Here is a 13373-nt window from a genome sequence, read left to right as displayed (position 1 = left end):
TCTATGCCACAAAGAATTAAGACAGTTCCAAACGCAAAAATGGGTACAACAAGCTACTAGCAAGGTGCACCTAATAAAGTGTCCAGCAAGTGTATATGTGAGGGCTTCACTATATTTTCTTCTTATTAAGAACAGAGACAGCCTTAGTGAACTCCTGGGCAATTTTTATCTGCTGGTCAAAGTGGGCCTATTACCGTTTGATATAAAAGCATGTTTCACTGCTAAAGCTACCTGATAAAATATTTTTTCATATAGGTCCTTTAATACTGCCTTGACAGGACACTAAAAAAAATACAATTTTGACGGCTAGCCTAATCTGACCATTGCCCATGCCACTTATCCAAACAGCAAATTTATTTAAAAACCTTCTTACCTAGCTACTAAAAAAGAAGACAATTCAATTCTGAAACAGAAGAATAACATTTTGGGAAGGCAACCTATCCTCAACAACTTATTTTAAAAAGTATTATTGTAGAAATTTACACTCCCTTAAAGTGACTCCATTGCAAAAATGATTTACAAAACAAAAGTTATCCATGTAAAACAAAAACTAAATACTTACCTCTCCTGCATACCCTGCCAAGCACCACTTCAGTGAAGAGAAATTACCCCCTGTAGTCTCTGCAGACCCTGACCCTTCTGGAGTGCTTAGTTCCTGTGCCCCCTGCTGTACTCATGGCTACTCTTGACAACCCCTACTTATATATTTGGCACATTTACTCTTGAGGTGCCTAACCCCTGTATGGGTGGCGTTGTTTCATCCCCAGTTATCCAGAAGGATATGCCCCTGGTTTCGGTTACCCTTTCTTGGACTGAGTCGTTTGTCGAGTTACAGGCTCTAATCGACTCTGGGGCTGCAGGCCTGTTAATTGATGCTGCCTTTGTATCAAATCACTTGATTCCGCTACAGCTGCGTGACACTCCACTTGCCATTGAGGCTCTTGATGGGAGACCTCTACAGCCTGCCCATGTGACTCATGAGACGGTTCCATTGTCCATTGCCGTAGGGGCTCTTCACCATGAGATAATCCGATTCCAGGTTATTTCCTCACCCAGGTTTCCGCTGGTCATTGGTTATCCGTGGTTAGAGACACAACCCCTCTTTTGATTGGCTCCATGCTGAGGTTTTCTCCTGGTCGCAACAATGCAGTAAGACATGCTTCCAGAGGGTAGCCAAGGGTCCTGTGCACTTCTTCTCTCTCCTCCCTGCCAGGGGAGTAGCGCAAATTTAACGATGTCTTTGACAAAGATCAAGCCAATAGTTTTCCTCCACACCAGTTGTATGATTGCGCAATTGACCTTCAACCTGGTGCCATAATGCCTTGTGGCCGGGTTTACCCCTTGTTGGTCTTGGAGGATAAGGCTATGGAGGAGTATGTTGCAGACGCAATCTTGAGATTTCATCCTCAAATCCTTGTCTCCTGCTGTTTTCTTCTTTGTGAAGAAGAAGAGTGTTGAACTGAGACCTTGTATTGGTTATTGGGGTTTCAATCATTTCATAATTAACCACTTCCCACCCGGCCAATGCACATATACGGCCGGGTGGGAGCCGCCTACTCCTGATATGACGTTCAGGAACGTCATTCAGGAGTAGCGGGATCGCACGCGCGCGCGCCCGCGCAGCGGCGCGATCCCGATGCGCCCGTGTCACCCGGACACGGCGCATCTCAGATCGGCAGGAGGGCTCTGTGATTGGCCCTCCTGATCACATGACGGCCGTGTCCAATCACGGCCGTCATGTGATGTAAACAAACAGCCGGTTGCTAGGCAATCGGCTCCTCCTCTCCTCACACAGAAGTCATCGCTGTGGAGAGGAGAGCAGATCGCTGCAGCCGGCTGCTGATCAGTGAGTATGAGCTGCTTTTTACAGCTTTTTACTCACTGATCACCAGTCTAGTGTACACAGTAAACACACCACACAGTAAACACATCACACAGTATAAACACAATGTCCCCACACATGTCCCCAAAACATACATGTCCCCAAATAATAAAAACACATGTCCCTAATAATAAAAACATGTCCCCCACATATGTCCCACTAAAATCACATGTCCCAATGATTATCTGCACACATATGTACGTGATCACCTGCACACATATGTACATGATCATTTGCGTACATATGTCCGTGATCACACAAACCAATTATTATACACTTAACGGATTTTTTTTTACCAAAAACATGTAGCAGAATACATTTTGGCTTAAATTTATGACAAAATTTGATTTTATTGGATTTTTATTGAAGTAGAAAAAAGAAAATATTGTTTTTTTTTTCCAAATTTCCGCTTTTTTGCGCTTATATCGCAAAAAATAAAAAACGGAGTCGTGAATAAATACTATCAAAATAAAGCTCTATTTGTGCGAACAAAATGATAAAAATTTCATTTGGGTACAGTGTAGCATGACCGCGCAATTGTCACTGAAAGCGCTAGAGCGCTGAAAGCTGAAAATTGGGCTGGGAAGGAAGGGGGCGAAAGTGCCCTGTATTGAAGTGGTTAAGAATGCCTATCCGATTTGATTACAGAGTTATTTGACCACCTCAAGGGAGCAATGGTTTTCACAAAGCTTGATTTGAGAGGGGCATACAATCTTGTGAGGATTAAGGAGGGTGACAATTGGAAAACTGTGCTTAATACCAGAACAGGCCATTACGAGTACCTCGTAATGCCTTTTTAATGCCCCGGCAGTTTTCCAGAAGTTTAATAACGATGTCCTCTGAGATTTGTTGCAGTTACGTGTGGTGGTTTATCCTGACGATATCCTCATATTTTCCAAGTCCCTGGAGAGCCACCACATAGATGTCTGTCGTGTGCTTCAGTAACTAAGACAGAACAATCTCTATTGTAAATTGGAGAAGTGCGAATTCCATTGTGAACAGGTTACATTCCGGAGTTATGTCATTTCCACTGCTGGTTTTTCTTTGGACCCAGAGAAACTTTCAGCAATCCTACAGTGGCCCTGACCCATGGGTTTATGTCCTCTGCATCATTTTCTTGGCTTTGCCAACTATTATCAGAAGTTTATTTGTAATTTCTCATCTCTGTTTAAGCCCCTGGCTAATATGACCAGAGAGGACGGTAACCCACAGTGTTGGCCTCCGGAGTCCATTAAGGCCTTTGAGAGTCTCAAGGCTGCCTTTGTTTTTGTTCCTGTGTTGGTACATCCTTATCCTACGTTACCTTTTATCCTTGAGGTTGATGCTTCTGAGATTGGAGTTGGTGCCCTTCTGTCTCAATGTTCTACCTCTGAGAGCACTGTGCATCCTTGTGCCTACTTTTCCAAGAAATTTTCACCTGCGGAATGCAATTACTAGATTGGTGACAGAGAGCTGTTAGCGATCAATTTTGCCCTGAAACAATGGAGAAATCTCCTCGAAGGTACCACTGTTCTCATTCTTACTGACCATAAGAATCTCACATTCTTGCCAAGGCTAAACGCCTCTCTCCCAGAAGGGCGTGATGGGCTGTTTTCTTGTCTCGTTTCAATTACATTGTCTCATTCTTACACGGTACTAAGGATGAAAAGACTGATGCTTTGTCACCACAATTTTCCTCCACTTCCAAGATGGAGTCGGTTCTGGTTCCTGAGATTCCTCCTAATCTTATTCTGGCTATGGTTCGCACCAGTCTCACTTCTCCTTTGGGTGACAACATTTTTGCTGCTTAGGTTCATGCTCCTCTTGAGAAACCTTATGACCGCTGCTTTGTCCCAGAGAATTTCCGTATTTCCGTGCTCCAGACTTACCATTCTCCCAAGGCTGCTGGCCAGCCTGGGAAGAATCAACTCTTTTAGGCTATTTCCCAACAATTCTGGTGTCCTAGTCTACGTGCTGATGTAACTGCCTTCGTAGCTGCCTGTTCCGTGTGTGCTCAGAGTAAGACTCCACAACACCTTCCAGTGGGCCTCCTACAACCCATACCCAATGGAGAGAGGCCCTGGACCCACCTCTCTATGGATTTTATTGTGGAGTTACCCAACTCCCAGGGCAACACAGTTATTTTCAGGGAACCTCCACAACAAACGCCCGTTCCCGTGCACTAGTCACCAACCTTCGTCCCTCCAATGAAAACACGCGCGCCAAGTCGCAAGCGAGAGCAAGCTAGTCCCGGATCCAGTACACGTACTGGCCCACCTGAACAGATATGTGCATTGGCGCATCTATTGGAATAGATATGCACATTGGCGCATCCATCGGAATAGATATGCATATTAGCACATCCACCGGAATAGATATGCGCATCAGCACATTCATTGGAATAGATATGCGCATAAGCGCATCCATTGGAACAGATATGCTCATCGGCGTATCCATTGGAACAGATATGCGCACTAGGCACATTCTTTGCACTGGTATGCGTGCGCATGTGTGCACGCCAACGAATCATGGTGCACTATTTAAATGAGGAACCACTTAGTGCCAGTGCTGGATTGTCTCAGCTTGTTCCTGTATACCTGCTGTTACCTTGTTTGACTTCTCCTGATCCTGAACGCCCGGCTCTCCCTGACTACTCTCTTGGATTACCCCTGCAACCTTGTCTGCCTCTGTTTACCTGCACTGACCCCGGCTTGGACTTCTGACTATGACTCTGTCTTCTGATTTTGTACTTCGCTGCCTAGCCTGTTGCTGACCTCTGCCTGTCCCCGACCACGAGTCTGCCTGCCGTTTGTGTACCTCTCTGCCAACCTGTTGCCAATCCTGCTTGTTCCTGACCTGCCATTTACCTGCCTACAGGCACCTGCACCCTTCCGCTGCCCTAGCAGTTCCTGTCTCCGCCTCCAGGGGTGCTAGGACCGGGACCGTGCAAGAGGCCGCCCTCGTCATTTCAGACTCCGCTGTAAGCTACGCGACAGTACAATCCAGCCACATGGAGCCTGAAAGGGGGGCCTCAGCAATGGAAGCACTGTGCCAACAAATTGAAAATCTTACCCAGGCTGTCCAGGGCCTACAAGACGGGCATCAACGGCTGGAACAGCGCGTAGAGTCTCTCTCTCCGAGCACCTCAACACAACCAACAGCCCCAGCACCTGCATCTCCCTCTTCAGCATCTATACCTACAGTAGTTGTGCCACACCCTGAACCACAGGTTCCTGCTCCCGAGAAGTTTGCTGGAGACTGCAGCAAGTTCCGTGCCTTTAGGAATGACCGGGTCCAAAAACTTAAAGCCCGATGCACTCTCCCGTATGTTCACTGAAGTTGAAGTCTCACCTCAGCCAGACACCATCCTACAGGCTGGAAATTTCTTGCTAACCCAACCTGACGTCACAGATCTGTCAAGCTTCTAGGGGAGTCTTCCCTCCTCCAGATACACACCTGCAGGAAAAAGATGGACTCTATTTGCAGAACAATACAATTTTCATACCACAAGATCTGCGCATTACATCTTGCAGGCATGCCATTACTACCCTTTGACTGGCCATTTCGTGGGATTAAAGACCATGGACCTTGTCCAAAGACACTTTTGGTGGCCTAACCTAGCAAGGGAATGCAGGAAGTATGTTAGTTCTTGCCCAACCTGCCTCAGGAACAAGAATGGCAAAGGCAAAGCATGGGGTCTGCTCCAACCTTTGCCCATTCCTGAAAGACCCTGGGATAAAATCGCCATGGACTTTATTGTGGAGCTCCACCCTTCAGAGGGATTTTCATCCATCTTTGTGGTGGTTGATCGCCTCTCCAAGATGGCACACTTTATTCCAATGAAAGGGACCCCATCAGCAACAGAAACTGCCAAAGCTTTCATTAAGGAAGTAATCAGACTGCACGTAATTCCTAGTGACATTGTCTTTGATCGCGGAGTTCAGTTCACTTCAAGATTTTGGAAAGCACTATGTGAAGCCTTGGATATCAAGCTCGGTTTCTACTCAGCCTACCACCCTCAGACCAACGGACAAACAGAGCGTACTAATCAGACACTAGAACAATACTTGCGCTGCTTCTCCTCCTTTACACAGGAAGATTGGTCCTCATTACTGCCTTTTTCTCCAATTATGGGTTTCATAATTGTTTTCTACCAACATTAATTCCGGACTCTCCTTTGCCAGCGATCCAGGACAGATTAAACTTCCTCGCCACTAATAACCAGATGCTGAGAGAGACCATCGCCAAACCACAAAAGGACAATAAAACATTCTTTTCGACAGAAGGAGAATAGGGGACCTGGACTTAAAACCTGGCAAACCTGTGTGGCTCTCAACTGCAGACCTAAAAATGGCTTGCCCATCAAAAAAAAATGGGACCTAGATACTTGGAACCTTTTCCGATCAAGAAAAAGATTAACCCGGTGGCATACGAACTTGAACTCCTGGATTTTTTTTAAATCCACCCTGTGTTTCATACCTCCCTACTAAAACCCGGTGTGGCAAACTCCTTTGTGGGTAATGAAGTGGGGCCCCCAGAAGCTATAGTGGTGGATGGAGAAGAGGAGTTTGAAATTGAAGCCATTGTAATCTGCAGAAGAAGGCAGGGACAGAACCAATACTTAATTAAATGGAAGGGGTTTGGGAGCCCGAGGCAAACCTCCATGCTCAAAGACTCATACAAGTCTTTCATCGCTCCCATCCGGAAAAAATCCGGAGGCTGCCCCTAAGCAGGGAACCCCCGCAGCAAATGCCCGTTCCCGTGCACTAATCACCAACCTTCGTCCCTCCAATGCGAACACGCATGCGCCAAGTCGCAAGCGAGAGCAAGCGAGTCCCGGATACAGTACGTGCACTGGCACATCCACCTGAACAAATATGCGCATGGGCGCATCCATTAGAATAGATATGCACATTGGCGCATCCATCGGAATAGATATGCAAATTAGCACATCCACCAGAATAGATATGCGCATCGGTACATCCATTAAAATAGATATGCACATAGGCGCAACCATTGGAACAGATATGCTCATCGGCGCATCCATTGGAACAGATATGCGCACTAGTCACATCCTTTGCACTGGTATGCGTGCACATGTGCGCACGCCAGCGAATCACGGCACACGGCACACAATTTAAATGAGGAGCCACTTAGTGTCAGTGCTGGATTGTCTCAGCTTGTTCCTGTATACCTGCTGTTACCTTTTTTGACTTCTGATCCTGAACACCCGGCTCTCCCTGACTACACTCTTGGATTACCCCTGCAACCTTCTCTGCCTCTGTTTACCTGCACCGACCCCGGGTTGAATTTCTGACTACAGCTCTGTCTTCTGATTTTGTACTTCGCTGCCTAGCCTGTTGCCGACCTCTGCCTGTCCCCGACCACGAGTCTGCCTGCCGTTTGTGTACCTCTCTGCCAGCCCATTGCTAACTCCTGCTTGTTCCTGACCTGCTATTTACCTGCCTACAGGCACCTGCACCCTTCCGCTGCCCTAGCAGTTCCTGTCTCCGCCTCCAGGGGTGCTAGGACAGGACCGTGCTAGACTTGTGCACAACAGAAAATTTCGTTTAGTTTCGGTTCGTTGTCATTCGTAAAATTCATCATTTCGTTCTGTTATATTCGTTATGTTACGTTAATACGTTTTCGTATAATTCGTTATTATTCGTAGAGTGTCAAATTAATTCGTTCGTATTCCTTGAAATTCGCTATTTATTTATGTATAGACATTCGTGATAATGATTCGTAGTTTGGAAAGTCGTTTGTTTATTGAATCTTTTAACACACACAATGACAACGTCTCTTCTCCTCGGCTCAAATACAATACAACACCCTTCTAACTCAGTTCTCAGGAATGCACTTTGCCAGTAATCCATCCTCCGGCACAAAATTAATTAGCTGATTGGACTATAAGATTTACTTTGAGCTGAACTTTTGTTTCATTAGATCTTTAAAGAATTATCGAATCATGTCAAATTTATTCGAATTCATTCGTTATATTTCTTTCATATTCGTTGTAATTCGTTATTTTTTTATTCGGACATTCAGATGCATTTGAATGTCCGAAAGATGCAAAATTCGGCCGAATTTCAATTCGTTACGAAACTAATTGCACAAACCTAGACCGTGCAAGATGCTGCCCTCGTCATTTTGGACTCCGCTGTAAGGTATGTGACAGTTATCCTTATGGTGGTTGACCAGTTCTCAAAAATGTCTCATTGTATTCCACTTAAGAAGTTGTCCACTTCTAAGGAACTTGCTTCCATTTTTGCTGGGAAGATCTTTCGCTTACATGGGCTACCCAAGGAGGTCTTGTACAGGGATAGTCAGTTTGTGTCCCGGTGTAGTGTCATTTTGCTGCCTATCACAGAATGCTACGGAAGTGACGTTGCCGCCAGAAATTTTGCACTGCGCATGCGCGATGCGTTCCAAATGCTTGCACCATGCGTTCCAGAGTATTTCCAAAAATGTAGTTCAGTGAAACCGTCAGATAATGTCACGGGAGTGAGGGGAGGTAATCGTGACATTAACTTTAGACAGAGCAGAGAGCGGCGGAGAGAGAACAGGTAACTGTGGCTCAGGGAGGGGATTACCTCCCCTCACTTCTCTGACATTATCTGACGGTTTCACTGGTCTGCATTGTCGCAAATCATTTGGAACGCATGGCGCAAGTGTTTGGAACGCATCGCGCATGCGCAGTGCTAAATTTCTGGCGGCAACGTCACTTCCATAGCATTCTGTTATAGGCAGCAAAATATGACACTACACCGGTTCTGGCAAGCCTTTTGTGCACAGTTGGGAATTGCTTTCTTCTCTGCGTATAACCTGCAGTCTAATGGGTCCGCAGAACGAGCCAATCAGTCCTTAGAGAAATTCCTACGTTGTTATATTTCTGACCATCATAACAACTGGTCAGACCTCTTACCATGTGCGGAGTTTGCTCCCAATAGTGCCTTGAATTCTGCTTGTTCCCACTTATGACGAACTATGGTTTCCAACCTTCCATGTTGCCTGGTGCATTGGAAAGGGTATGGTCCAGAGGAACGCTCTTGGGTCTCATCCTCGGACGTACTTACCCCTGTCCTCCTCCCTGATTTCCATAGACATTTTCCCTTCAAGCCTGGTGTTCCTCCAAGGGGAAGGGTCATTGAGGAGGGGGTACTGTCAGGGCTGGGCTCAGCCCTTCCTTCTCTGAGCTGGCCGCTCAGCTGTAAGCTAATTGCCAGCTCCCAAAACAAAGAAAGCTTGTGGAGAAAATCAATTTAAAGGAGTTATAAAGTCTCAAGGTGAAAAACCTTCTGTGCTGCAGCAGCCCCCCCCCCCCCCCTTTTCTTACCTGAACCTGATTGTTCCAGCGATGAGAACAAGCTGCTGTCCCGGGTCTTTATTGGATAGATTGATAGCAGCGGGAGACATTGGCTCCCACTGCTGTCAATTAAATCCAGTGACATGGAAGCCAGGGACGGGGCTAAGTCCTGATGTCTGTTTCAATGGATGCAGCAGCAGGAAAGAGGATCATGGCCACTCTGTGCAAAACCCTTGCACACTTGCACAGAACAGGTAAGTATGCCATGTTTGTTATTAAAAAAAAAAAAAAAAAGAACCTTTACAATCACTTTAAATGTCATTTTTTTTCCTTTATATATATCAGTTTTGCTGCAGCAGGTTCTATACATAGTACAGATGGGCCACTTTACAGGCAGACTAAGGGGACCACCAGGCACTATATTTAAAGGAACTTTTCATTTGTATTGTTTCACTTTAAGCATCATTAAAATCCCTTCTCATTTAAAAACAATATTTAAAAAAAAAAATTATTTTGCATTTATCACACGTCCCTCATGGCAGTACCTGGGCCCCATATCCTTTTTATGGGCAGTAACTTGCATATAAGCATTAAAAATGGGGACTTTTGATGTTTTGAGTTTGGGTCGCAAAGACTTTAATAGGGTTCTGGGTTTGGGTCAGAACTTTTACCCTATTCTGGAGTTCTGGTGTAGAACCGAACCCTGGGGTGTTCTGACCATCACTACACATTATGACTTAAACTGCCTGAGGCCCAATTTTACTTTTTTGCGGTTTACTACCGCTTTAATACCAAATTCTTTTTTTTTTACTTTCTCAAAAGGAGTCTATATTTTTTGTTCAACATTTTTTTTTTGGACATTGCAGAAGTCTCCAGTTTTCTTGGGACTGTTTAGCATTCACTCTCGATATATACCGTATGGAAAACCTGCATACGGGCCTGTGGTAATGAGCTTTTGTTTACCTCAAACGGATTTTGCATTCCCATACAAGTCTATGGAAATTAAAATCCACTTAAAGCAAGTCAAACACAGGTCAAGAGGAGGTCAACTGCAGATCAAATGCACCGATGATTTCAGAGGTGCCTCAAACTGTAAAATGGATGCGGTTGACACAAGCCTGAAGGATGTCGATCCTTTTTCTTATTTGAGTAAATGACTGCGGATTCGGTTTTCTCCTAGGCACTACAGACACCCTCAGTAATGGTTGTGATATTAATAAATAATTAAAAATGGAAATATTCTTATGTTTTTAATCTTTCTCCAGTGCCTGGAATGAAGGGGAACCCAATAATGATCATGATGAGGAACACTGTGCGGAAATTCTAGGAGGAGTGGAAGCATGGAATGACCGCAATTGCAAACACAGGATTGGATACATATGTAAAGGAGTATGGACTTGCTGAGATGCATATTGATTACCCCTAATAAACTTCATTAGCTAAGCAATATGTACTGAGTGCTGGTTTACTTAAAGAGACCTTGACACGTACTTAAATACTAACAGCAAATTACATTGTTACCACCCACATTGCTCAATGCTGCCACTTTCCAGAGGAATAGTCCTTCCAAGTCCCCTAGAAAACCAACACTTCCAGGAGAGTTGAACTCTGTGGTTTCTTACAGCTTTCACAGGTCTCTCCCTCCGACCCCAGGATACATTAGAGGTGTGAGGTCAGCATGAAGAACCAGTGAAAGCTGAGGTGGACCACAGAGATCAACACTCCCGGAAATGCTGGTTTCCAAGTGGACTTCAGGGGATTATTTATCTATGTCAGAGCAGTTGAGTGGTGTCATTGGCAAGCGAGGAACACTTTTGTAGAGGGCTTGAAACGACAGCTGGATACCCTCCACCAGGGCCCTGGGGACACATTAAATGACTCGCACATGAGATGAGGTCAAAAACATGTCCGGTTTATTAAGAGAAATGTCCCTTGTTTTATACAAAATAAAGAAGGGTGGATTACAATACATTTAGGGTGCTGTCTACAGAGAAAAGGGGTGGCAATACCAGGAAAAGGAGTTTGTCTTCATATGACGTGCGATCTCATAATACTCATAGTAATTTCAGTTAAAGTACATATCAGGATGCTCTCAGCCATGCTAATCTATCAGTCTAAACATTTCTAAGCCCTTGTACACACGGTCGGAGAATCCGTCGGAATGTGTCCTATCGGACCGTGTAGTCGGATAATCCGACTGTGTGTGGTATGCATCGGACTGATTCCGTCGGAAAACATCCATCTGACCAAATTTTCCAACATGTTGGAAATATTTCCCGACCAACTGGTTTCGATCGGACATACTCCGATCATGTGTAGAAAATTTTGATCGGACCAAGTGCCACGCATGCTCAGATCAAATTCCTACATCAAAGCTATTGGCTACTAGCCTGAACGTAATTCCATCGTAACAAAATTACGTCATCACGTTCTGAATGATCGGATTTTTCGACAACTTAGTCCGACTGCGTGTATTCAACAGTTTCGGACAAGATCTGACTGACAAAATCCAACGGACAAAATCCGACGGATTTGGTTGTCGAAATCTCCAACCGTGTGTACAAGGGCTTAGTCAGTTAACACATTCCACAGTCAAACTCAGATAATAGATATATGAGGAGAACATACACTGTAGAAACATCATTAATCCTTCAGATTTCAGCCTCCTCCTTACAGGTACCGTATATCCATTGATGAAAGCATTTTAGTACATGACATGGTCTCTTTAGCTAATGATCAGATAGTAGACATTATAACATAGCGGCTAATATTTTTAGTATTTTCCCCATGTTGCTCCCATTATTAGATGAGTTTGTTGTTGTAGATGAGTTTGTAAATTGTACTTTTGGGAGTTACTTTTTTCCCACTTCTTCAATGAACAATTCCCAGGTTCAATCGTTGTTTTTGTTGGGGTGGAGGGTGTGCTTACGCCCGCATTTTTACTGACTTCCAAAATAATAGTGGCAAAAGGGAATTAGGGATGTCCATTGGTAGGAGAGTGCGCTAAAATCAACAGTAGGTATCAAACAAGGGTTAAGTAAATCTTGGACCAGGTTTACCTTTGAAGTATATCTAAACACAAAACGTTTATTTTATTTTTGGATAGAGTATCCAAGGACTTGAACCCCCATTGGGTTCCTTTTGATGTCTGTGTCCCATCTAGTAAGGTTCACCCTTTCTATTTGTTCTGGTGACCATTATCATTGGTAAAGAATGTAATGGGAGAATCCAAAATTTTGAGTTGCCACTAGAAATGGAGTAGAGGGGAAATCTTCCTAGAGGACACTTTTTGCGGTGACAGCTTTCTGAGAGGGGGATTTCCTTCACTTTAGTGAGCTTTTCACCAACTTTATATTTTGACTACAGGACAGGAAGTGAGGGGAAATCTACCCAATAGAGAACCAACATACATTAGATGTAAAAAAAAAATAAAAAAAAAAGACCTGGCAGGGTTTTTATACTATTCCCTGTTTTGTTTCCAAAATATTATAACAAAAATGGCTGTATGCTATACTTTAGCAAGCATTAATTTAACCACTTGCCTACAGGGGGGCTGCTCTGTGCAGAATCACCTATATATACGCGATTCTGCACCTCTGGGTTTTGGGTGCGATTTCCATTCTGTCAGTACAGAAGACATGGAAGCAGAAACACCGATCCATGCCGTCCACTAGTAAAAACACCTTGCGCACTACACTGATACATTAGCTAGGCACACAGTTAACACTTTGATCACTCCTGATATGAACACCTTCCCTGCCAGTGTCATTAGTACAGTGACAGTGCATAATTTTAGCACAGATCACTGTAATATTGTCACTGGTCCCCAAAAAGTGTCATAAGTTAGGTGACAGATTTGTCCGCCAAAATATCGCAGTCCCGCTATACGTCGCTGATCGCTGCCATTACAAGTTAAAATAAAAAATATTTATATATATATATATATATATATATATATATACATATATATATATATATATATATATATATATATAATATATATATATCCCATATTTTGTAGACACTAACCTTTGCGGAAACCAATCATTATATGCTTATTGGGATTTTTTTTACCAAAAATATGTAGCAGTATATATATTGGCCTAAATTGAAATTTGATTTTTTTACATTTTTTTTAATTGGATATGTTATAGAGCCGAAAGTAAAAAATATTGTTTTATTTTCAAAATTGTTGGTCATTCTTTG

The 13373-nt window shown here is 43.9% G+C and overlaps 1 protein-coding gene across 1 annotated transcript in view; it reads left to right on the top strand.

Annotated features, from left to right (window-relative positions):
- The window catches only part of LOC143960973 (CD209 antigen-like protein C), a 69579-nt gene extending 58963 nt beyond the window's left edge, over positions 1–10616 (top strand). Inside the window, exon 9 of the mRNA XM_077470048.1 lies at positions 10433–10616. Within this exon, the coding sequence (XP_077326174.1) occupies positions 10433–10571 (139 nt within the window). The 3' untranslated portion in view covers positions 10572–10616. The remainder of the gene's footprint in view (positions 1–10432) is intronic.
- Positions 10617–13373: the final 2757 nt, after the last annotated feature.

This window comes from Lithobates pipiens, unplaced genomic scaffold, assembly GCF_037356315.1.
Source record: "Lithobates pipiens isolate NorthernLeopardFrog02 unplaced genomic scaffold, aLitPip1_a1.2 Scaffold_8, whole genome shotgun sequence".
NCBI lineage: Eukaryota > Metazoa > Chordata > Amphibia > Anura > Ranidae > Lithobates > Lithobates pipiens.
Note: the sequence above shows the minus strand (reverse complement) of the source record. Positions and strands in the feature narration are given on the sequence as shown.